The 26,454-nt window shown below is 50.3% G+C and overlaps 1 protein-coding gene and 1 long non-coding RNA gene across 2 annotated transcripts in view; both read right to left on the bottom strand.

Moving 5' to 3' along the window:
- The window catches only part of Cerk (ceramide kinase), a 38,628-nt gene that overhangs the window by 11,305 nt on the left and 869 nt on the right, over positions 1-26,454 (bottom strand). The window contains exons 2-6 of the mRNA XM_021659081.2: positions 8,844-8,957; positions 8,093-8,215; positions 5,120-5,245; positions 3,476-3,539; positions 2,119-2,264 (exon numbers count right to left, since the gene is read on the bottom strand). Of these exons, the coding sequence (XP_021514756.1) occupies positions 2,119-2,264; positions 3,476-3,539; positions 5,120-5,245; positions 8,093-8,215; positions 8,844-8,957 (573 nt within the window). The remainder of the gene's footprint in view (positions 1-2,118; positions 2,265-3,475; positions 3,540-5,119; positions 5,246-8,092; positions 8,216-8,843; positions 8,958-26,454) is intronic.
- Positions 13,589-26,438, bottom strand: LOC132655776 (uncharacterized). Its single transcript, XR_009593602.1, has 2 exons — positions 20,196-26,438; positions 13,589-14,279 (listed from the first exon to the last, which is right to left on the bottom strand). It is a non-coding gene; the product is annotated as an uncharacterized LOC132655776 (long non-coding RNA).

Below are 26,454 nucleotides of genomic sequence, written 5' to 3'. Positions count from 1 at the left end.
TCTCTATAACTGGCTGTAGTTCCTTACAGCCAGTCGAGGCCTTAAGAACAAAGGGAGTCCTGCACTGAGCACCATCACGAGAAAGCACACTGCAAACGAAGTCAGCTGTGAAGGCGTCTTCGTTTTTATTGTCAACCTGTCACAACCTAGAGCCTCCCCAAAAAAGAGGGAACCTCAGTTGATGGACCGTCTCAACCGGACTGACCTGTGGCCATGTCTGTGAGAGGCTACCTTGATTGAATCGGGAGGACCCAGCCCACTGTGGGCGGTACTATCCCTAGGCAGAGGAACCTGGCCTGTGTAAGACAGCTAGTGAGCATGAGCCAACGAGCAAGCCAGTTCTCAGCGTTCCGAGGTGGTTTCTGCTTCAGTTCCTGCTTGAGTGCCTGCCGTGACTTTCCTTAATGATGGATTGTGACCTGGGGGTGTAAACTAAAATAAACCCTGCCCTCCCTAAGCTGCTTTTTGGCCGGAATGTTTTACCGCAGTAACAGAGAAGTTAACTGGAAGTAGAGCTGGAGATGAGCCCAGCTTTGCTGGAGTACCTTCCCAGTTCTTTTTGCTCGGTACACAGGGGCGAATATTCGGTGGCATACGCCTCCCAACCCTATTGCATTGCCCTGCAGTCCCCATCGTGGCCTCAAGCCAGAATCTTCTGCCTGTGTGCTGCTTAGCAAGGGAATTGTCACCTGGCTGGGTGGAAGTCAGAGCTGAGTCAGCACCAGCATTCTCCCGGAGAAACTCATTTTATGCTTTACTGAAGTTATAGAAATGTCAGACTTTTGAGCCAGCTGGATCCGGTGGAGGTCACACAAAGCCATCTTTTCAAATTTCATCTGAGGGTGGGTGGTTCATGTGTCCACTTGTTCCTCTGTGAAGAGGCTGGATGCCACTCCGAAGGCTTTTGTTTGCCACCCTGCTGGCACAGCCAAGCATGACCTTAGCATTGAAGGTCAGGTTCAGAAGAGTGATCTGTGCTCACAGTAACTTGGCATTCCCTACGCACAGGACAACGGGAGTTCTCTGCCTACCTAACCCACAGGCCAGCAGCCAACTGGAGCTCACTGTCCTGGTGCCACAGGAAAGACTAAGCTTTGGGCCTGGCACCTGCTTAGCAGAGGTGAGTTCCCTGAGGCTCTATGAATAATAGGAACTGCTCACTAAAGTTTAGAAAAGCTTATGCCATTAAAGCATCACACAGTGTTCATGTGGCAAGTTGCATAGAATAGGGGGCTCTTCTGTGGTCCCACAGGTCACTCTGATGGCCAACGGATGACTTGTAAGGGACCGTGCTAACAGTAAGGGCTCTACCTCTTAGGCTAGGAAACTGAATTGTCTTCCCTCAGGGTCTCTCAGCCAGCCTGCATTCATCACAGAGGATTGGGTCTCTGGCAAGCACGCTCACTAAGCCTGCAAATGAAGTTCCTCCCTCAGATACAGAAAAATTTCCCTCCCTGACTCCAGGATAGCAGCTCCTTTGGTCCCCAACTGTGAGTTCCCTAAGAGCAGGGACTGTCCTGTTTGCTGCTGGGCTCCCAGGGTACCGGAATAAGCATCTTCCCAGACACACAGTCTTGTTCCTTCTGCTAGTCATACATTATCTCAGATAACAGTGTAGTTCTGAGAAATTATAAAAATCACCTTTTAGTAGTTTATTTATTTTTATCTCATGTGCATTGACATTTTGCCTGCATGTATGTCTGCGTGAGGGTGTTGGATCCTGGAGTTACAGTTATAAGCTGCCATGTAGGTGCTGGGAATTGAACCCAGGTCCCCTGGGAGAGCAGTCAATGTTCTCAACTGCTGAGCCATCTCTCTGGGCCCCTGAAAAACCACTTAAAAAAAAGAAAAGAAAAACAAACCAGATTCTAATGTAGGCTCAGCAGAACTCACCATGTAACTGAAGATGATCTCCAACTTGCTTCTGCCTCCTGATGGCAGAATCACAGTTTAAATGAAGTATGAACCCGTAATGATTAACCCTCGACTTGAAGCCCTAATCCTAGGGAAGTGTCACTAATTGTGTGTGTGACCACATGACTGGACACGTCCTGTGGTTGTGCGTGCAGACCTCCTCCTAACTCCAACAGCGAGGAGAAAGCCGTCTGTGTGCCATACCTGCAGGGATGATGCCAATCCGGAGGGTACTGGGCACCAGCACAGCTCTGGGGTGGTTGGGGTCAATGCCGGCGCTTTGCTGAGTCCTCCCGATTACCCCGTGCAGCACCTCGCTGAACGTGCCGTCCCCGCCGACACACACGATGCTGCAGGAGGAGCATAGGTCTGTTAGTCTGTCAGCCCTCTACTCACAGCAGCCGGGGGACCTCAGGTGCTGGAGGCAGCTCAGAAGACCGGCCTGTCAGACATCTGAAAACTGGGCTCCTGAACCCCTCCCTGTGCCATGAGGTCAGACCAGCCTGCCTACTCTGCTTTTCCAAACAATAGGAGTTTTCACACACCCAGCTTCTCTGCTAGGGATGTGGCATTTTGGCGGTTTCTAAACAGAGGGTACATGTGTGTGTGTGTGTGTGGGCCTGATCAACCATCATCAAAAACCTATGGTTTTGGGGTGCTGGAGAGATGGTTCAGTGATCAAGAGCACACACTGCTCCTCCAGAGGACCTGGGTTCAGTTCCTAGCACCCACATGGCAGCTCACAACTGTCTATAACTCCAATTCCTGGGAATCTGATCTGTCTTCTGCCCTCCATGGACACCAGGCTCATATATAGTGCATACATTTACACGTATGCAGGCAAACCATCATACACACATACACATAATATAAATTGTTTAAAAAAAAACACACAACTAGAGCCTGGGCTGGGGTAGCTTAGGGCAGAGCACTTGCCTAGCACACAAACCCCTTGGGTTTAATCTTTAGCACTGCAAAAATACATATTAAAGATTAGAAGACACTTTGTATTGAGATTGAGGCTTGCCAGGCAGGAATGCCAATCCAGTATGGTAGTGTTCCTGCCGCTGGGAGGGCCTCCGAGACGGGGGTGACGTGTGGTACCCTTCCCTTCTCTTGATCCAACTGAATGGTCTTGCTGTACCCCAAAGTGGACCTCAGAAAAGAGGGGAGCTCGGCCTCTGTTGTCAACCCCCTGCCCTGGGCACAATCTTGGGAACTCAGGAAGCAGGGGCAGAGGGGACCAAGTGAAAGCCAGGTAAAATAAGTGGGTAAGGAAAGCTAAGGGGAGACGGGGACCAAGTGAAAGCCAGGTAAAATAAGTGGGTAAGGAAAGCTAAGGGGAGACGGTGGACTGGGCAGGACAGAATTTACAGCATGCTGTCCAGCACTGGGGATGATTGCAGGTGGCATGGAGAAGCGTGCACAGGGATGCGTTCTATTCTGTAACATGAAGGGAAGGCCAAGGGCGTGCTCACAGTCCAGGATAACTCAAGAGCTCCCACAGAGTAGGTCTTGGTTAGCGTTCACTGGGAGCGCAGGAAAAGCGAGCGTAACTCACCCATCATAGCTGTCTGTGTTGATCTCGTATAAAGTCTCCTTGGCTTGATTGGCATGCTCAGTAACTGGGGAAAACAGCGCATGGGACAGTTTAGCGTCACAGCTCGGCACCCGTGTGTGAGCTAACTGCCAAATGATGCTATTTTATAAGGGGCCCCAGGAAGTCACAGGAAGATTTCCCGCAGGCAGTCCCCCCACCCCAGACTCACCCCCTCCCTCTTACAAAAGAGTAAGACTAAGGCGGCCTCCGTGGGAAACAAGCATCTCAGGATCCATTCTACCAGTCGAGACCTGACATTCTCGGCACTGGTCAACAGGTAACTTCGTTTTTAACCTGTGCGCGTGAGTGTCCGCCTGCATGTGTGTATGAGCACCAGGTGCATGCAGTGCCCACAGAAGAGGTGAGTGTTACAGGTGGTTGTGAGCCGCCAGGTGGGTGCTGGGAATTGAATCCTGGTCCTCTGCAAGAGCAGCTAGTGCTCTTAACCACCGAGCCATCTCTCCAGCCTCAATAAATAAGTTCTTTAAGAGCAGTTAAGTGCAGCTTCTGTTATACTTATTCCTTAATATACAAGTTGCTTTAATTTTTTTTTTTAGAATACACCAAAATGTAAGGAGATAAGGCTAGCCCACAGTCCTTGTGACTAATGTGAAAAAGCAAAACTGATAGTGAAATTTACTGCTCACACGATTCTGTGTCTATGGTTTCCCACATTGCAATCTGAACTGCTCCTTTAATAGAGCTGTTCCTTTGGAGCCACCATGATTTCAGGTTCACATCTCCTATTGGCGACATCTGCGTTGTTGCCAGTTTCCTGTTATCACGAAGCATGCCAAGGATAGCTGAATGCCCCAGTCTTGGTGAATACCCGACTGTGCTCAGATCTGGGAAGTATGGCATATTGGGATAACCTCTTCATTTTGAGACTTTTGACTTGTACTGCTAAGTACCCCCCCCTTTTTTTGGTAAAGTTTTACAATGTAACTGAGCTGGCCTCCAATATCTAGTCCTCCTGCTTCAGCCTGCTCCATGCTGGGGTTCCAGCCATGCCCAGCTGCACCAAGCCCCTGAAGGCCTGCAGGAGCAGGGGACCATGTCTGTGTCCCCCTCTGAAACCGGTACCGCACTGATGACAAAGTGCTATGACATGGCGTTAAGTCGTGCTTTGTAAAATGACCTATGATGTGACATTCTGAGCTGACCTCTACTTGTATCTTTTCCTGCAAGGACTTCCTGCCTGAGAACTCTGTTCTTTTTTTTTATTTCCTCTGTGTTCCCACGAGTACTTTATAGGCAAAGCACATTAAGTACATTATCTCTTTTGCATTCTTCCAACTGAGTGTATAAAAACTGCCATTGAGTTTAAAATGACCGTCTGGCACAGCGGTGCTCAACCTGTTTGTCAGGACCCCCATGGGTGTTGGGTGTCACACATCAGATATTTACCTTGTGACCCATAACAGTAACAAAATTACAGTTATGACGTAGCAATGAAAATACTTTTATGGCTGGGGGTCACCAGAGAGGAACTGTATTAAAGGGTTAGGAAGGTTGATTGCTAGGATAAAGCCTCCTGCAGCGGTGGCAATGGGAGTCCCTCTCAAGGTGGCCCTGCACATTTGCCCCGGTGCCCAAAACACTTACTGATGATTTCGGTGGTGATGGAAGCCAAGGCGAACAGAGGTGCCACTTTTTTTTCATAGATGTGCTTGCCCTGGCCTTTCCCTCCGAAAGGGTTGATAAATACCAGCAAATGCTTTGGTCTTGAAACTGCAAGACAACACCCACATCCCGTCAATCACAACGGGGCACAGTGAGTTCAAACCGGGTTAGTGCGCTGCTGGTGAAGAGCAGGCAAGCTTTGACAAAGAATTCGTGGTCGCCAAAGGAGCAAAGCGACCATCTGTTGAGATGAGGGTGGGCTTTGCACACGTGTGGGGCATCAGGAAGGTCCCTGTCCTGCCCAGGTCTCACGAGGCGTGAGCACAGATGGCTGTAGCTCCTTCTGCCCATGGGAAGGACAGGCTTTTGGGAACAAGAATGAGGTGGGAATACAGACGGGAGCCTGAGGAGAGGAACACAGACACACACACAGACAGAATGACTGGATGGACAATGGGAAGAGATCCTTCCCTCAGGCCCAGCCAGTGCCTGGGTTTCCTGCTTTCCTGTGAAACTCCCTCCCATACATCTATTTTGGCTGATTTAAGTACATAGCCACTTAGGTCCATCAACTCACAATAACATGAAGATGCCCAAAGAAACCCAAGATGGACATCCATCTACACCCAAACTTAGACATGGGTGTTTATCACTGTGCTATGAAGGGCTGCCCCATGCCAATGGCGGTGGGTAAGAGGCTAACAGCTAACTATGGAGCACATACCCATGGAGTGAGTGACTGACTAACCTCTAGACACAGGGCACATACCCAGAGGGTGGGTGAGCGGCCAGCCATGGGGCACACAGCCAGAGGGTGGGGTGCATACCCAGAAAGTGGGTGAGTCTAACTGTCGGGTACAGACCCATAGATAGGGCACCACCTAGTGGACAGATGCCAAAAGCAACAAGGATATGCGCCCTGAATGTACCTTGTATACATCCAGGATGTATACAAAATAGCTCATCTACGTGACTCCATTCACACTCAGCTGTAGTCTCGAAAAAAGACAAAACCAACTGGGAGGATGCTCCTCTAACTAGAGAAAGCTGAAATAAAGTGTATTGGGGGTGGAGCTCATGAGAGAAGGCTTGTGGAACACGAAGTGGGTCTTACAAAAAAAAAAAGATAAAAGATTGAGGGATGTGGGGAGGGGAAAGAGAAAGAAGAGGAAAAGGGAGGGAAGAAAGAAAGAGAAAGGCAGACAGGCCCAACCCTGAGGGAGTTTCAGGGGGCATGCAGGCTTCAGAGTCTGCCAGGTGTGCTGGTACACACCTGTCATTTCAACACTTGGGAGGTAGAGGTAGGAAGATCAGGAGTTCAAGGTCAGCCTTGGCTATACAGAAAACTCCAGGGCCAGCCTGGGGTATATTAGACTTACTCTCAAAACAAGCAAGTAAAAGCAAACAAGTACAAAATGAAGAAACTTAAAATAGGTCTGTTTCATATTTTACCATTTATAGTTGTATCAGAAAATCCAGGTACGGAGCCAAGGAGACCGCCTAGTAAAGTATTTTCTGTCTACACACAAGGACCTGAGTTCTGATTCTCTGTACCCACAGACAAGTGAGGTGAATGCTGGGCAATGGTGACACATGTCTTTAATGCCAGCGCTCGGGAGGCAGACAGGAGGCTCTCTGTGAGTTCCAGGCCAGCCTGGCCTACAATTTACGCTGAGTTCCAGGCTAGCCAGGGCTAAGCAGAGAGACACTGTCTCAAAACATAAAACAAAACAAAAACCAAAAAACCCAAAAGCCAAGTTGGGCCTGGTGGCACAGATGTGGGGAGACAGAGGCAGGCAGATCACTGTGAATCTGAGGCCATCCCAAACCTGGTGTAAAAGGCAAGTGCCAGGACTACACAGAGACACCCCGTCTCAAAAAACCAAACAAGCCAAAAACCAAAATCAACAAACAAACAAAAACCCCAAAACAGTGAAAAGCCAAGTGAAGTCCCAGAGTTGGGAAGGCTGGCTGGCCAGCCAGTCTAGTCAAATCATTGAGCACCAAGTTCAGTGAGAGACCCTGTCTTAAAAAACAGGATGGAGAGTGACAGAGGAAAACCCCTGATTTGAAGTCAGCTTCTAGCCTCTACACATGGATGTACACACACAGACAAATAAATGCCTTCCTACTAAGAATTCCCAGGCCTAAACAGTTTTACCACTAAAGTTCCTCAAACTGCTAAAGAAAACCAGTTTTAGCCAGGCATAGTGGCTTTAATTTCAGCACTCAGGGAGGCAAAGGCAGGCAGATCTCTGCCAGTCCAGCCTGGTCTACATAGTGAGTTTCAGGACAGCCAGAGAAACCCGGTCTCAAAACAAAAACAGAAAGGGAGAAAAGAAAGGAAGAAAGGAAGGAAGGAAGGAAGGGAGGGATGGAGGGAGGGTGGGAGGGAGGGAGGGAGGGAGGGAGGGAGGAAGGGAGAGAGAGAGAGAGAGAGAGGGAGGGAGGGAGGGAGGGAGGGAGGGAGGGAGGGAGGGAAGGAGGAAGGAAAGAAAGAAAGAAAAAGGAAGGAAGGAAGGAAGGAAGGAAGGAAGGAAGGAAGGAAGGAAGGAAGGAAGGAAGGAAGGACAGAAAACCAATCTTCATCATGGGTGACCTTTTCCAAAGGACAGGAAAAGAAGCACTTCTGAGTGATTCATGTTAAGTAACGGTGACCTCCCAGGCAAAACCTGACAGGGATGTCACAGAAAGGAAGTCACAAGCCTGCTTCTCCCTGAACATTGATGAGGGGCCTAAGGCGTTTGCTCCAGTCTCACTGCTCCTAAGCAGCGGCTGAGCCCGCACCGCGGCTGCGGATCTACACACTGCTACTACTCCTCTGTGACCCTCTAAGTAGGAAACACAAAAACAAATCAAAGGGATCCGTCACGTCCACCTGGGTCAGGTCACTGAGTCTCGCGTGCCACCACAGCTGTGCTGCCTGGCAACAAATCCGAAAGCTCGCCCACGTACTCAGGCTGTCCAGCAGCTCACGGAGGGTCTGCAGCCACAGGTGACACAGTTGCTCGTCCGGGCTCCAGAAGGTCACCTGGGCGCACTTCCAGCGGTGTGGCCGTGCTCGCTTCACACAGTGGACTGTACAGAAACCGACACTGGTTAGCAGGGTCTGAGGCTGTTGGGAGCGAGACCTCCAGGTCTCCACCTCTCATCCTGGGGAGTTCAGCTGTGCTTTCTTGCAAAAGATCACACCCCCAGCGGGCCTGGCTGATGGTTTACACCCCCTTTGTAGAGGTAAGACAGTCCAGCTGCGCTCTAATCCACAGGCTGGCGGGGTTGCACGAGGTCAGGGGGCGGGGCCAAAATGAAAACAGGCCAGGGAGGCTAAAGCTGCCCGCTCTGTTCCTGCTGGGTGAGATCTTCCAGGCACAGCCTGTTGGGAAAGGGACATCCACGCTCCTCACCTAGGCTCTGTAAAGGAAGCCCATAAATGCATTGGTTCCCCTGGATGAACTTTGGTGCTAAGCCACCTGGGTTTGCCCTTGGGATGCTGGGAGAAGGGAGAATTTTAGCGACACATGGCGAGCACTTATGGCGAGCACTTTAACACTCTGAGACGTTTCCCCACTCCAAAAAGTAGGTGTTGTGTAGGTGCTATCAGAGAGAGTCTATGAAGAGGAGCCAATCACTGGCCTGGTAAGTGCCCTTCTCTGCAGTGTGCACGGAGCTAAAGGGGGGGCCCTGGCAAACACTGAAGCGCCCTCACCTGTGAACGCGAACGGATTTTCCATTTTCTGCCATCGGCCACTGGAGGACTGCTTCTCATGGACATCCGCTTCCTCCACAGCGATGATCTCGGACACTGGCACCGAGAAGGTATCTACAACGACAACACGCTTAGGTTCAAGGACCCATCAGAGTTACACAGACAGAGGCCCCCAGCTCTGGAGCTGTGGAGACACACGGCAGCTCGAACCAAAAGGAAGGCTGTGACTGGCAAGATGGCTCGGCAAGGTAAAAGTGCCTGTGGCCAAGCTTGATGACCTGCGTCGGGTCCCCAGGATCTTCAGGGTGGGAGGAGAATAACTGCTTCTACAAGTTGCCCTCTGACTTCCACGAGCATGCCATGGCACGCACCCCCTCCCAACAAATAAAATCATTACGTTTACATTAATGTAATATCTGCATTACAGTTCATAACAGTAGCAAAATTACAGCTACAAAATAGCAACAAAAAAAATTTTATGGTCGGGGGGAGCTCACCACAACATGAGGAACTGTATTAAAGGGACGAGGGAAGGTTGCAAACCACTGGCCTAGAGGATGACGGCTCCAGGCAATCGGTTTGGTTCTGTTGCTTTGAGATAAGTAAGGTCTCACTATGTATCCAAGGTTAGCCATGGGCTCTCAATCCTCCTGCCTCAGCCTCCTGAGAGCTGGATTATGAGCGTGCTCCATCATGCCTGGTGGCAAAATAGCTCTCTAACCCGGTAGCCCAGAGAGAGGCAGAGCTGACCCATACTTGCATGAAGCATGCTGCAATTACTTGGCTTGGTTCGAAAGGAAGTTGTTACACGGGCACAGAGCCGTGGTAAATGACAGGCCTGAAAGAAGCTGTGGGCTGAAGCATTGTGGTCAGGAGGGCAGAGAAGATTATAGACAGTAATGTCCTCTTTGAACACAGGCTGGACTCCCAATGCTTCTTTATGAATCATGGTGTATTTTTGCACAGAAGGGCGTTGCTACCTGCTGGCTTCCTAGCTTGGCTCCAAACCCTGCAGTCTAGCTAAAATCCTGCATCCCTGCCAACAGCTGAATTAGCAAACCACGCTGGGTAACACCCATGATCCTTTTGTGTTCCTTTTCAAGCTGTTGCCAGGGAAATTGGGTCATCAGCACCTGGGGAGGTGCAATCTGAGCCACGGAAGGATTGTAGTCATGTCTCCAGAGGCGTGCGCGCACGCACGCACGCACACACACACACACACACACACACACACACACACACACACACACTGGGGAAAGGCTGAACTGAGAAGGATCAAGCCCAGTGCTGTGTAGAGCCTTCTGTGCTCACCCTGGGTCTGGGGCCACCCTCAGCTCTCCTCAGATAGCTCCCTCCTGGGATTCCCATTTTTTCACTATTGTGTCTCCAAAATTTAGTTTTTAGCTCCTTCTGCTTCTCCCCTCCCTGATAACAGCCTCCTACACTCCACCACCGCCCCTGCACACACACACACACACACACACACACACACACACACACACACAGCTTCTCACCATTTCTGCACAGGTGAGTGTTGCCCAGGACAGCCCCTGTAGCACACATCTGGACACCTCCGCAGCAAGCAGCCACGCCAACCAGCAGCCAGTTCTCCAACACAGCCCCTGCCTACTTCCGAAGCTTACCCGCCTTCCCCATTTCTGGGGGTATTCGGGCCTCAAGGAGCCCCCTCACCAGAGTCACCGCTTGTGACCCTGGATCCACCTGACCTCTGTCTACTTCCTGCAACACCAGGAGGCGACAGGGGCACTTCTCTGTGTCGTTACAGATGACCTGCCAGGCTTACAACAGGTGCCCAGTCGTGGGGACAGAACAGTCATGAGGCAGGGACCCTTTGGTAACGCAACCTGTGCTTTGAGTGTAAGCATTCCTGAGAGAAGACTCCAGGTGTCTCTCAGTGCCTCTAACTTCACAACTGTGACTGTCCATGAGAAACAGGAGATAGAAGTCACAGCTGCTAAGCACAAGAGCGGAGTAAGATAAGCTTCCACTATTCAGAGGGACGAGAGAGGCAAAGGTCACCCATTATATCACAAAATAACTAAAATGCAGCAGTGACCACTGGACGACTCACTTGAAGGAATACTCATGAATAACACTTCATCTTACACATTCAAAGGGAGTCTCAGCCCCAGGAAGAAGAGAGCAGTGTCCTAACACGTCACATGCTCTGCTGGCCAGACCCCAAAGGCTGTGCTGCAGCAGGGACACCATCAAGCCACGTGGCCCACATACAGTCCATGGCTGCTGCGGCTCACAAGCCACAGCATAGCTCATGTGACACTGGCACTGTCCCTCGGTAGGAACAAAGCTCTAAAAACAGCATCGCCCAGATAACCCATGAGCATAACTCAGGGGTGGACCGGGAGGCAGAAAATAAAGAACCAGAGTGAGTCACATGAGCCGTCAGGAGGGATGCAGGCCCAGCAGGGAGGGGCTGAGGAGGTCTTGTGGTCGGGCTAATGGCTGGGGAGGTTCTGAGAGAGCTACAGTGAGAAGAGAGCAGGCCAAGAAGCAGTGAGGGACAAGGAGTCGGGGATGCAGGAAGAGAGGGACACAGGGATGAGAATGTCAGCTTTAGGAACTAGCATCACTCTGCTAGGGGTTGGGCAGAGCTAGAGGGAAGTAAGGGGCGAGGCTCTGTAAACACAGAAGGACAGTTCCAAAATGGGTGGCTTCCTATCAGAAAACGGAGCTGTCGGTGGGGATGTGCTCCCTACAGGCAGGCCTGCATCCCTGCAGAGCAGACAAGGCCACCTCTGCACCAGTGTCATGTCACAGGAAGCTGACACTGTCAGCCACGGAGGTCAGTGGGGACAAGTGAGTGAAGAGGGGGCACAGGGGCCCTGGAGGAGACAGCAGCTGGTCCTCTTGGGGCAGGGTGCCCCTCCAACATGTGTTCTGCTATGCAGTCTAGACCATATGGACAGATGTCCATGCACCAGGATGGCCACGGGGACACTTGATGACATCAACCACAGCAACTGAGAACATTGGCAAATCACTGACCGAGAGGCGGGGAATCTGGCTCCTTTATGTCCCCGCAGAAAAGAACGCTAACATTTCTCTGGTGCGTGTTTGCATGCACTGCCGGCAAGGTTAGAAGGCCCACAGAGACTAGAGATGAGGAGTGCAGTTTTTCCAGACCAGGCTGGCTCCGTGCCTGTGTGACGGTGACACTGGGAATGGGTTGCCCGCCAGGGATCTTTTGCTATGAAGGAAAAGGCATGAGAAAGCCACGGCAGGGACCAGCTCATCTGGTCCAAGGATGGTGTCCTGTCTTGCTGTGTCCTGTGATCTGGCAGCAGCTGGGATGTGCCCACAGCTGCCAATACTCATGCCCCCCTGGTCTATACTCAGAGCTTGCCAGGCAGCTTCTGCCGGAGTGGTGGGTGTTACTCCAGGGTCTTTGCAGGTCTTGTTCCTGATCCCAAAAAAACAGTGACTGATAATCATTAGATGGGTCCCCTTCCCATAATAAAGATGGCAGGCTAGGACTCTGAGACAAATGTCCTGGATAACTATGAGGGATATTAACCTCCTCTCCAGTACCCCACAGTCAAACTAAGGGCCAGCCTTAGAGCAGGAGCAGTGAGTGACCAAGACACCGAAGGGATGACAGGTCCTGTGGTCCACTACTCAAACATCAAACCCCAGCCCCCCATTAAGCAGTTCCTACCTCCCAGGTACTACAATGCCCAGCCTAGCCTGCTACTCACTGTACCAGTCACCCACCTGACCTGGGGACACAGAGTGTCACTCTGGGCGCCCCCACCATTCTGAGAAGAGGCCCTGTTTGTGGCGCAGCAGTCCTGAAAACACGAAAATGGGCTACAGGGCCATTTCACCCTAAGCCCAGTGTCCAAGCGCTGCCCGGATGAGGCAAACGCTCACAAGCGTCCTTACCTACTCCATTTGGAATTCTGGATGTGTCCCCATCAGCCTGTCACACCAAGGCCTGGCCAATCCAGCCTTGGACCCCTTATGAGCAATGGTTTTCAAATCATTCTACATGCTTGACAAGAGGGCCCAGTCAGAGCAATGAGGCCCACCCCCAAGGGTCACCTCCTTGCAGGTGACATGAGGACACAAGCACTTTAAAAGTCACTGTATCTCCTTTAAGCCAGAGCAAGTTTCAGCTTCTGGTGCGACCTTTTGGGAGATCTACCAAACACCTTTTTCTTTCAGTATCCAGAGGTTAAGAACGCCACTGGCCCTCTCCTACCTCCACTACCTCCACATGGCCCAAGTGAGCTCCGGAGGCACCTCCCAGGGGCCCCTTCCAGACATCCTTGCCTCGTGAGTGCCCCACCATTCTGGCTTCTCATCATCCCACCACGGTGACATGAACTGCAAGACAAATCACAAGCGGGGGTCTTCCAGGGGTCTGGGAAGTGGCTCAGTAGATAAAGGGCTTGCTGTTGTAAGCACAAGGACTCAAGTTCGATCCCCAGTACCTACTTTAAAAGCCGGTTATTGTGGCACGTATTTGTAACCCCAGGGCTTGGGGGTGAGACAGTAAATAAATAAATAAATAAATAAATAAATAAATAAATAGGGGTCTGGAGAGATGGCTCGGCAGTTGTAGAGGACCTGGGTTCAGTTTCCAGCGCCCGCTTAGCAGCTCACAACTGTCTGTAACTCTAGTCCCAGGAAATCCATCTGTGGGCCCCAGGAACACACGGTGTACACACATATGTGCGGTCAAAACACTCATGCACATAAAATAAATATAAAAACCTTTAATGGAAAAAAAAAGGTGGAGAGTGAATGAGGAAGATGCTTGGTGTCACCCTCTGGCTTTTGCATGCACATGCACCTTCACAGGCTCACAGGAACATACGCACACACACATATTTATTGCACACACACACACACACACACACACACACCTGTACCTCCATGTACACACGCACAGGGACTTTGTTTTCAGAAACACTGAAACAGAAACTCCAGTTGGAAAGGAGAGCAAATGGTGGAAGATTTGGTCTCTGCTTGGGAAAGATGTAGGCTTTTGGCGATGAGGGTGCCCTTCTAGACAACACATCGTGGCGGGTCCTTTCGCTGGCTCTGGTGCACCATACAACTCTATTTTGAACAGTTTTCACATATTCAGAGATGTTAGAACTGTCGGCCCCCATCACAGAGCTGTTCTGCCTCTCTCTTGCTGGGTTCCTCCACTGCCTGTGACACCAGCTGGGCCCTTACTCACTTCCAGACAGGGAATGCACCGCTCTACGTTGCGGCTCATGCCTTGGTCTTCTGACAAGGAAACAATCCATTCTAGCCGGTCAGTGGTGACACATGCCTTCCATCCCAGCACTTGGGAGGCAGAGGCAGCTGGATCTGAGTTCAAGGCCAGCCTGGTCTACAGAGTGAGTCTCAGGGCAGCCAAAGCTACGCAGAGAAACCCTTGTTCTGGAAAAAACAAAAACCAGACCACAACAAAATCCACGTTAAAAACAATACTGGTCCAAATGTCATAAATTCAACACTGTTTCTGTTCCATAAGCCTCCTCAAACTTGGACTGAACATTTGTAAGTGAGTTTGGTTAAGCCTCTGAACACTTTTGCTGACACCGGGCAAACTCTCCTGCCCTTCTGTTCACACCAGGGGTGAGTGTGCAGCCCACCCTGCAATGCCAGGCCATCACATTCCAGAAAAATCAGCCACCCTCAGCAGGTGAGGCTGGCCTGCCGCTTCCTGTCACCAGGCTGAGTGTGCCAGCACCTTCTTTACAGCCCGCTGCAGTATTTGCAGTCATCACACGGCCTCGTGAATGACACGGACACTGGCTTCTAGTGCTTGCTGGTTCTGCGCTGTTGGTGTGCATGAGTTGTGACCATAGCACAGACAGGAAACCAGCATCTGTCGTCACTCAGCTGTGATGTCAGAGGCTCCTGGATGCCCATCTGTTTCCCACGTGCCTCAGGGACAGCAAGGTTCACCAGGGACCCAGGTGCACACACATGTAAGCCCACAAATATAGGACAAGGGTCAAGAGGATGGGAATATGCCAGTCAGTCAGGCCTCCAATGGCCACCTGGGAAACCCAGTGGATAAAGATCAAGACAGCAAACTGGGCACAGTGACAGACACTTGTGATCTCAGCCTGAGGAACTGGAAGCAAGAATCAGACGAGAAGTTTATCATCAAGGTCACAAATGCTGCACGTGGCTCTCCAAAATCTTGAGGTCTGATGTGACAGGGTAAAGTGGGGTTGGGACAAGAGAGCAGCACCCCCAGTGCCCACCAGCAAAGTTCATAGGTCATGCAAAAGCTGAGGCTACAGTCCCCATGGAAAATAGGTATGAAGTAGCTCCAGGCACCTTGGTCTGTATGCACCCAGTTTGTACAGGAACCTGAGCAACAAGGGCGCCCAAGAGAGCTGGATGGGGAACATGTCTCATTGCCCTGTAATTAAACAGGGGTCAGACACATTTCCCTGGCATCAGGCCACTCCACAGCATTTGCCTGTGTGAACACCTGGCCTTCATTAAAACTCTTCACATGGGCCCTGGGGAGTGCAGCAATACCAAGCAGGTCATGATTCTCTGGGTAATGGTTCTCTTTTGAGAGCAGCCGAGCTGTCTGTTCCCTTCCCGTTGGGCTCTTCCATCCTGATGCACATTCTGCCTGTTGCATCATCAAAGGGCGTGGACAACAAAGCAAACCAGACTTAGGAGTCACCGAATGGAAGCTCCGAGGTGGCTGTGGGCTCCACACCTGCTGAGGCGTGCCTGGAGCCTTTGAGTGGGTGCCCAGAGGGAAGCGCTCAGGAGAGAGCCAAATACGGAGCCGAAAAGCTTTGTGTCTGAAGCTTAAAGCTAAAAGCTGAAAGCTGTGCTCAGAATATGGAGCAATGAGGAGAGACAGTGACTAGAAAATAGGTCAGTAGGAACAATCTATTCTGAAAATATGGACTACTTTGACTCTCAGAATGGACTGGATGTGCCTTTCTTTGCTCTTCCTTCTTAGATGTCAAATATGAAACCCACATAAGAAGGGCCAGAGAGGCAGAAGGACAAAGTAGCTGCCTGGGCTTTGAAGGTTGGAGAGGGACCTGTGGGTTTCCTTTTTCACCACAGAGCTCTGATCTGGAAAGAAGAAACTACAGTTGGAAATGCCAATGTGTACAGACAAGAGCGTCAACACAAGCCAGCTCTCTGCAGCCACAAGCCAGGGCAGGGCTGGCCTCTCAGAACAGAGCCTTGAACAAGAACCGCCATGCCCCACCGAAAAGGCTTATCCTGCTTTTCCAATCGAGCCCGCCGTGCTGAGGAACTCACTACAGACTTCAAGATGTAAGCATTCTAGGAGTGAGGCCGGAAACCCGGTGATAACCGATCAGTGACAGAAAGCAGGGGTGGCCATGCTAATACCAGATAGACTTCAAGCCAAGGAGAGTCTCCAGAGATGGAGGACCGACCCACTGTATGAAGATGAGATGTGGCAAGGCTCTGTGCTTGCAGCAAAAACAGCTGCAGAGCATGGAAGGTGGAAACAGATACAACTGATGGGGGAAATAAATGAATTCCGACTGTACTGACCACCTCAGCAGCAGACAGAATACTGGTCTGGAAAGCAGCGTTGTGGAGCTCAACGCTGCCTTCAAGGACACTCCTCTAAAAGCAGCAGGACACTGCCTTCCTAGGAGCCCTCAAAACATGAACCCAAACTGATACAGTCTAGGGGTCTTGGTCAGGTTCGTTTTTTCTGCCACTTAAAGAATTAAAAGATGGGGGCAGAGGAGGGATCTGAAGCAAAACCGGCAGCAGCAGAGACATCTCAGACACTGTGGACAGAAACAACAGCTGAAGAACAGCGTTTATTGAGGATGAAGAAACACACACACAAACACACACACACAGCAGTCACACACAGAGAAAAACACCCTCTGTAAGGAGGAAAGTGAAAATCCAGTCTCTTCTGGAGGCCTGGGGCTTTCAAAGCCACTGCAGAGTTTTCCTCCTCTACTTGAGGGTTGTTCGGTTTGAAGAAAGCTTGGCTGGTTGATTGGCTTGGAACTATCATGTGACGTGTCCTAAGCAGGGCTTGAACTTGTTAAGCCAGTCGGAAAGCAGTGACCTTCTGGTGGAAAACAAAAGCCTACGAGGCGTTTTGTTTTGTTTTGAGCTGCCAGGCTTTGGTCTCAAGTCATAAGGGTGAGGAAAGAAGCTGGCTATCTCGGAAATTCACCGCCTTTTCTTACCTAGCCATGGTCCCTCTCCCTACCCATCTGCCCAACAGGGAGTCTGTCTAACTTCTAGTCTCTCAAAACCATTTACCTAACCGGGAGACCCCAAAATATACCTCAACTGTCTACCTGCTCAGGAGCCCCTGTGTCGTAAAGCACTGTCCTGTGAGCAAAACAGACACCATCCTGAGACCGGCTGTGCCCGCTGGCAAGGGCCCATCCATGAAGGTCTGTGGACTGTTGAGATTTCCTCAGGGGAGGAAGGTGCAGGGAGGGTCACTGGAGATTCCAGCCATCTGTAAACAACTTTGTCCTAATTGCAACTGGTGGAGTGAGATGGGTTAGTTCTGAGGAGGGGCTGGAGTGTATTGGCTGAAGAAGGGGAAGGCGAGGGGGAAGGAGCCCTCATCTGTGCTTGGTATAGACTTTCCAGGCTACTTTCAGGGTTTGGGGGTGGACCTCCCACCTACGCTAAGTAAGCCCACTAAATTCATTGGTTCTCCGGGGTGAATTCTGGTAGCATAGACTTTGGTTTGTCACTAGGACCTTCTGAAGAGGGAGGGGTGACATTGCTTAGTGCCCCGTAGTACACCCTGGCACACGTTCCTGCTCTGTGCGCCTTTACGCCTTGATTGGGAACTTCAGTTGATTCAGGTATCTGTGGAGAGAACTGGTCCCAAGAGGTGTAAATCCAAGCCACAGGGGGCCTGAGGCTTCACTGCTATACAGCCTACCCTGACCCTGTGGGTTTCTTTCTTGCAGATACCTGTCACATCTGGGAGAAAAAAACCCCATATGAGCATGTTCCCTAAATAGAAGCAGCAATTTTTCCAGTCACAGGTTTTTTTGTTTTTGTTTTTGTTTTTGCTTTTTAAGTTAAATTGTTTTTGACCACCTGGATTCACTGCTTTTACAAGACAGCATGCAATGTTCGTCTCTCTTTGCTAAAAATTACTTAGAGCAGGAAGGGCTGGCAGCTTACAAACACAGCCCCAATTCAGGCTGCTGGCTGCCTTTGTAAATAAGGCTTTACTGGCACACAGCCATGACCCTTTGTTGACGTGGTGTTTGTGGCGGCTTATATGCTCAAAAAGCAGGGCTGAGAAACTATGCGGCCCACAGAGCCAAAGAAACCTCTGTTTGTCCTTTTTAGACAATGCTTGTGTTAAGGGACTCCCTTTATTTTTATTTGAAACAGGTTCTCACAGCTGGCCCACATGGCCTGGCACTTTCGAGCTTTAAAGTCTCAGGGAGCTGGGATTACAGACAGGGACCGCCTCACCTACCTGCTGACCTGTTTTAGATTACCAAAAGCATGAAACCCGGTCAGAATGATTACACCTTTATGACTATTCAAGGATCGCCAAGACCTGTCATCTCTTACGAGTCACTGAAACACCAGCAGAGGCTGCTGCCTCGATGCTGCCTTCCAGCCTCTGCCTGGGAAGCTGTGAAGCCTGCAATCCAAAGCCTCCCACAGCCCCTGGACTGATCTGGAGGGAGACTATTTCTGCTGTAAGTTGAGATGATTGCCATTTATTTCCTGCTATTCACGGGAAATGTGCGAGTCACATTGGCTATGTAAGTTGACCGTTTCCGTTGCTTCAGACCTCATAGAGGGACAGGAATGAAGACTGCGCTGTTGGAGGCTGGTCTGGTGCTATGTTTTCTAAACACTGGCCCCTGAGATCTAGTTGCAGTTGAGAAAAGTACATCATCCGGCCTTTGCTCAACCTAATTTAAAGTTTAATTGGTTAATAAAATAGCTAGAAGCCTGTAACTGGGTTAAAGAGAAGTAGGTGGAGCTTAGGTTCCCAGGCTTGGGGTCAGAGAGGGACCGTGAGGGCAGAAGAATAGAGAGGAAGCATAAGATATAGCAGAAGGAGAGGAAGCAGGGGAGAAGGAAGTCGACATGGGGTGGGTATTAAGGAGCATGAGCATATGGCCATGAGTGCTGGCCTGATGGAACAGAAGCAGCCCAGGCAAGAACAATGATTACAAGTAACTGGAGGGTGTGCAGCAGGAAAATAGCAAAATAGCTTAGAGGGTTGATATCTTCTCAGTTACTGTGCTTTAAAGCTGTTATAGTTCTACTGTGTCAATTATTCGGCAGCTAGCTAGGTTAGAGAAGCTCTCTAGAGTCTGATATCCCAACCACAACGCTGTGCTGCCCTGTTAGGCTGACACCTGGCAGGCAGCACTTTACACCAATGCCCTTCATGTCAGGGCACTGCAGGGGTTTTTACACACACTCCTCAGCCTCCGCATGCCTGGCTGGCTTCTAACCCATATTCCTTCAGAGGGAAGGAAAGACGGGTGGATATCATCCAGTGAGGTGGCCTCTGTAATTCCACCAGGGTCACACCACTGAAACTTCCGATCCTGGTGGGAGGGTGCTGGGGGTCCTGAGCCAGAGTCCTCCTGACAGAGGGCCTGAAGTCGACCCCACAGCTGAGCGAGGATAATGAGCTGTCTGTCACACACTGTCCCATAATCATCTACTCAGCGGATGAGGGAATCTTTGAAGAGGGAGGAGGTAGTGGCGGACTCTGGCCCAGAGAAGGAGGGAGATAAGAGGAACACGGTACAAGAGGCATTGCAAAAAGAAATACCCAGCAGAGGAAAAGTCCGCTGAAGGGCAAAACACATTTTGAATCCTGAAGGATAGGAGTGAGACTTAGGCTGATATGGGAAAATGGGATCAGGGGAGGGGTCAGGGTATTGATAATGGCTCAGCTTTGCTGGGGAGAATGTGTTAGCGGGAGGTGAGCTAAGGTCAGGGTTGAATCATAGAAGAAGGTGCAGAACACGCAGAACGTGGGAAGCTGTGTTTGCACAGAGGGATGTCAGACACTCACACTACCATCAAGCCGGCGGGCTGAACTGGGTGTTTTTTGTTTTTTTTTTTTCAAGTTTCCCATCCGGATGCCTGGGGTTCATCCATAACAGACATTCCCAGGGAGAGGAAATAGTGACCACAGAGGATCCAAGACCAAGGTCAGAGGCAGGGGGACAGTGAGCTTGTGGATAGCAGTTGTCTGAACCAGTCTGTAGCCAAAGGAACACAACTGGGTTCAGTGAGAACAGAGAGGAGGAATGAGACAGAGAAAGCTGACTCGCAAGTGATCCCACTTACAGCAGTGGCCAGCTCATGGTCCCCCGTGATGTGTGACATGTTGACTGTCTCCAGTTCGGCAGTGAGAACCAACTCTTAAGAGAAAGCAGAGGCCATGGAGGCCACACAATGCCTGGAGTCCCTGTAAAAGGTTAAGCCAGCAAGAGTGTCAGAGCTCTGACATCCTTCCTCAAGTCCCCAGATGGGTGGTCAAGCTGTCAAAACACACACCAGGTGCTTCCACGCCATAGGGCCTGTACCAGCAGTACTGGAGTTGGCTCCATGATCAACATGTATGGGGGTCCACGGAGAAACAGTGTCAGGCCCAGCCACTTAAGAGTGTGGCCTGTCGTGTCCTTCGAAGCCACACATGGACTGAAAATGGGAGAAAAGGACCAATATGCGGGCCTCAAGTTAACACCTCAGGGACAGATCTGGACAGGGGACAGCTGCCAATGAGAAGCATTAGAACAAAGGGATCTGTGTTGATAAGTTATCAGAGAGAAAGGGGAGGACCAACAAGAATGTGGACAGGCAGGGGAATGTAAAGTAAAAAAAACATTGGCAAGGTCTCGGCAAACACATTGTATCTTCAAAAGTAAGAAGGGCCCTACTGGAAAGATGGCTCAGCTCTGTTTTTCCAGAGGTCCCTGGTTCAGTTTCCAGCACTTACATGGCAGCTCACAACCATCTGATCTGTAACTCAAATTCCAGTGGATCCAACTCCCTCACACAGATATGTATGTATGCCAAACACTAAATGCACATTAAAATTAAATTAATTAAAAAAAGAAGTGACCTAAAAACTGATGTTTCATTTCCTTAGTATGCATGATCAAAAATGGAATTTAGGGTATGGAGTGAGGTGTAGTTCATTAGCAAAGCAGATACTCAGCACCTGTGAGGCCCTAGGTTTCACCTTCAGCACCAAGAAAGAAAAAAAATTAGAAGCTTTCCAAAAACAGCAGAGCACTTTCTGCTGTGTTCCTTCCATTGTGCCTCACCCCCACTCCCGTGGGTTCCTAAGGCTGAGGACAGCATCTCTGTGGCATCCACTGAGGTGCTTAGCCTCCACCCCAGGATCTGTTTCTGTGAATGGCAACTATGTGTCAGTCATCTATCTTCTATTTGTTTATCATTTACCTACTTAACAATAATCTATCACTTCCTGTTTATCAATAATTAGTTGGTTATCTATCAATCATCTTTTTATTGATATCTATCAATTATCTACCACTTATCTATCAATAATTTATCTACTGATCACCTAGCTGTCTATCATCTGTTCTTCCATTCCCTGCCATTGCTCTGATGAGACGTCTATGTCTTTCAATGTTTTGGAGACAAGGTCTTACCATGTAACCCAGGATAGAACTCATGTCCTCCTGCCTGTAGCTCTCAAATCATAGGTGTGTGTTTCCATGCTTGGTTCTGCTTTCCTACCAATTTTGTTTTGTTTTGTCAGGAACTCGCTGTATAGTCCAAGCTGGCCCTGGTGGTGATACCCCATACCTCCCAAATTCTGGGATTACAGATATGTGCCATGAGACCTGGCTTTAATTTTCATAGATGCTTAGAAGTTTTTAACTTTTTAAGCTTTGCTATCATATTTGCTGTGCGCACACACACACACACACACACACACACACACACACCACACGAATACTATTTAAGCCCAAAAGAATTGATCACAGATACATGATGTTTAAAAGCAGTGGAGATGGGGCTGCCGGGAGTTTTGGCTGTGTGCTGTGTTTCTGTGAACTACCTGCAGAGTGGTGCCCGTCCCTGACAGCTGGGCAGGGCTTCCCCACAACTGCAGGGGGAAAGTTCTGGGCTGTGGCTCCTGTGCCCTATCTTGGCAATGCTTACACAGGTGCAGAGTTATCAAAATACATCGAACTGTGCCCTTAAAATAGGAGGATTTTATTGCAGGAGACTCAGATCTCTGTGAAGCTGCTCTTTGACAAGCCATGTTTCCCAGCAGCAAGCTAAAACATGGAAAATAGCCTATGGTTATTTCCCTAGTTTTTTGTTGTTGTTGTTTTGTTTTGTTTTTTGTTTTTCCTTCAGTGCATATTTGCATACACAGAAACAGCAAGCATTAAGGGCTTTGGATATATGATCCTAAAGTAATTTTGTCTGCTTTCTAGATTTTTTAAAAAATTTTACTTTTAGTTTAAAATGATGTCTATGTGTGTGAGACTATGTGCAGGTGAGTACAGGTACCCACTGGAGCTAGAAGCATTGGATCCTGTTAGTGCTATAGCTTTAGGTGGTTGTAAGCTGCCTGATGTGGGTGCTCAGAGTCAAATGCAGGTCCTCTGCAAGAGCAAAACATGCTCTTACCCCCCACTGGGTCATCTCTCCAGCTTCTGCTTTCAGGATTTTATTAAATCAGCTTTTTTTTTTTTTTTTTTTTTCCAAGGGTGACCCATCCTATGGCCTGGTGTCTGCAAGCAACTCTACAGCTCAGCTATACCCTCAACCCCATGATTTATGTAAGGTCACTTTTTCTTGGCCATGGCAGGGAGAAATGAGGATGTAGGCAAAGATAGAAGTGACTTGCCATGAGCTCACTGCCAGCTTTGGGGCATCCAAGTTGGGGCTGGTAGAAGACAAAGGAGGTTCTACCACAAAGGTGGGGCCTAGGCAGCAGCCCCAGTGCCATCCTTGAGCCCTGAGCGCACTCAGACACACAGCCCATACTCTCTGAAAGAACAAATGCAGAATGGATGGTGTGCCTTACTGCAGCCAGAGGGAGAAGCCCAGACATCATTCCAGACTGTCTCAAGTTCAACTACTGACCCACTTAGAGAAGCCCCCCCCATTTCCTGTTTTTTAGTCTGACCCACTTCCTCTCAGGCAGTGGCCTAGAGTACACTGGCTGGCTCATCAGCTTCCTCCTGCACCAAGCTCTGACTCCCAAGACTGAGTCCTTATCTCTGTTGCCGGGCACTTGGCAGAGAGCGTGTGCCCAGGTTTAGAGCCTGCTCCTGCTGTGCACCAGGCACCTAGGGAACAAGCAACTCATATATTCCAGTTCCTATGTCTACAGCAGGAAAAAATGAAGGAGAAGATGAAATACCCAGGTGGTTGCCCAGTGTCCCTGAGGGCTGTCCTGGAGTTCCAGGACTGACAGCCTCTCACGTGTTCTACAATCTGTTTTTGCACAATCTTCTGCCCAGGGTTCCCAAGCCAGGCAATTCAGGTGTGTCCAGACACACCTGGGGAGTGGCAGGTTGGAAGTGCCACTGGCCAACTGAATTCAATGTGGCATGAACTGCTCGTTCCTAGTCTGCCTTCCTGACTTCACAGGCAGCTTATTCTAAAGTAGGTCTAATAATTTGGGGGTTGAAAACATGGCGAGGGAGGGGGGTAGTAGGTGGGGATTGGGAAAGCCAACTTGGTTCCCCCTCCCCCTCCTAAGCCACAAATCTTACAACTGTTTTTTAAGTCACATGGAGGTGGAGAGCACCAGGGAAGGGGAACTTTCCTGAGCCAGCCTACCAACTGGTCCCTCACAGCCAATCCTAGAGAGGACGGGTCTGTTGGGCTGCTACCCAAGTGGCTGTGGATGAGACTGTGCAAAAGTGGCTGCACACTTCACAGGGGTGATGCAATACTCGAAGAGCCGGCCAGCTGTGGAAGCCACCTGCCAGCAAAAACACGCAGGCTAAAAGCAGACACTGCCAGCAAACCAGACCTAGAATGTGGGCACCGGAGACCATAATGGCAGCTCATCAACTGTGCCAACACTGACAACCAGCAATGAATGATGTCCCACACCACATCCTATGAAGCAGGCGGGGCAGGTCTTATCCACGTCTTCGTGGCCTCCCTGCCCAAAAGAGACAGTGCTGTCTTGTAGAACTGGGTTTGCTTGGCCCCAAGTCCTAGCTGGGTCAGTAGGGTACCCGTCTGGTGTGTAGAACAAAGCAGAGGCCTGCAGTGTACACACATCCTGAACACCCCATGCAAACAGCATTCTTATCCTAAGCCTAGACTCCAGGCCCTGGAGGCTTACCTGGAATTCAATCAACTCAGGCCTAGGCAGAACAGTGGTAAAGTCAAAGAACAAGAGAGACGTGGCCCTGAGAGGTGGTGCCAGGAACACATAGGGAGACCTCAGGGTAATCAAGTCCCAGGCACTGAGCCACAGGAAGCCACTCTGAAGACAATACTGCTTTGATCCCAAGGCCAGAAACCAGGTTGGTCACAAGTCTGAGGCCATCTTAGCCCTACCTATCTTCACTCAGTCTTCAGAGCCTCACAGCACAATGTCAGGGTGCTTACAGCCTCGACTACCCACAGGACACCAGAAAGCCATTCTGGGTTGAATGAGTGAATGCATGGGTGACAACCCAAACTCCGATTGTCCACTGGGGGAGTCCTGACTTCCACTACTCCCACTCTCAATGAGTTGTAATAGGAAAATCCATGCTGCTCCCGCTGAATTAAATAAATGCGCCATCAACTGCTCCTAGCCTGCTCTCCTGACTCCACAGACTTCAATCTCACCTTAGTCTAAAGTAGGCCTAATTCTTTGGGGGCTGAAAACATGGCGGGAGTGTGGGGGTGTTGGTGGAGGGAGTCATCTTGGTCCTCCCTTCCCCTCCCAAACCACAGTTTGCCAACTTGTTTTTTTTGTTGTTTTTTTTTTTTTTGTTTTTTGTTGTTGTTTTTTATTCAAATGGAGGTGGAGAGCTTTCTTAAAATGACAATCAATCCCACTACACCCAGCCTTGCCTACTACCTCCACTGTCTCCACCTAGACAGGGTCAACTGCCTCTCTTCTGCTTGGCTTGGTCACTCCTCTCTCTAGCCTCCCTGAAGAGCTCACTGGGTCTTAAATGAAGCTGGACACCACATTCCAGGGGTTCTCTTTACAGCCACAATAAAGACCAGTGGCTGCTTCAGCCTGCCAGGCCACAGGAGTCCTAAGATTTTATTTTCCAGTGGTTCCCTTCAACCGTGACCCTGATACACCCATGTCTTGAGGTTCTTCCTGTCTTTATCAGTCTTCACCCAACTCATGTACATCAACGCTCAGTCTGCAGGTTTCTCCGGGCAAATGCCTCCATGTGAGGCCTGCTCAGCCTATCGTGTACTGGCCATTGGCCACCCCTTTGTGGCTCAGCCTCAGATGCCTACCCTCAGAGGCTCTTCTCAGGATCCAAGTTCACCAGACACGGTTATTCCCCTGTGTCTTGCTAAATGGAAAAGCCCCCATTGCATCAGACACTTGACAGGTGTTGAGCCTAGGCTGGGATCCCAGGGCCCATCCCCAGCAGGCACTCAAGGGAAACTTTGCACGGATGCTTGTTTGATGGTAGAGCCTGTGTTTAGCAAGCCCCAGGCCCTGTATTCTGTTATCTCCAACAAAGAAAGAGGGAGAGGAAAAATAAAGTTGGGCTTGGTGGCACACATACTTCTGCAGCCAAAGTTTGAGGAGGACCTGAGCCACAAAGAGAAACAGTCTCAAAACAACAACAACAACAACAACAAAAAGCAAGGGATGAATGAAAATGAATACACCCACAAGGCCAGCCCTGGGTGCCCCAACTCCTGGTCTCCACACACAATCTTCTGTAATCCTCCTTTTAAGGAGGACTGAATGACACCTTTGTAAATCTCTGCCAATCCCTAGGCCACCAGACAGACCTGCAACAAAGCCCTGGGAGAGTGGCTCCAGTGTCCCGGAAGGTGGGTTGTATCTTTCCTGTGTTCACCTAAGCTACTCCTCTTTCAACCTTGAGAGCCTCTGAGCAGGGTGCACACCTCAACACAAAGTCAGAGCCCCTTGCTCAACTCCCTAATCAAAGGAAGTCCCTGCCAGGACGCCTCTGGGCTTCTCCCCTGTGCCTGGACTTGGATTCACTGTATTGGAGGAAGGGGGTGACCAGAAACCTGTCCTGTCTAGGCGTGTCAGCGCATCCCAAAGGCAGCACCAGCGCCAGACCTCCTTGCGGTCCCGCGGCAGTGCTGGGGGCTGCGGACGCTTGCCCTTCCCCCATCCCCATCCAGCACCTCCTGAGGCTTTGTCATGCCTCAGCGGCGGGACGGTTCCCCGCCAGAAGTAGCGGAGAACTCTGACTACCCGACACCCGGGCCGTGTGCCTCGGATCCCCCGAGCCTCAGATACCCAGGCCTCCTCTTCCCGTGCTCGGGATTTCTCTCTCCGGGGTTCGGCCCACCCCAGCCTGCCCGGAGTGCTCTGGCTGCGCAGGCCCGGGATGGATGGAGCACCGCCCCACCAGCCCCGGATGACCACACTCAC

The sequence above is a fragment of the Meriones unguiculatus genome, chromosome 8 (genome assembly GCF_030254825.1).
Source record: "Meriones unguiculatus strain TT.TT164.6M chromosome 8, Bangor_MerUng_6.1, whole genome shotgun sequence".
Classification (NCBI taxonomy): Eukaryota; Metazoa; Chordata; class Mammalia; order Rodentia; family Muridae; genus Meriones; species Meriones unguiculatus.
This window is presented reverse-complemented; position numbering and strand designations above follow the sequence as displayed.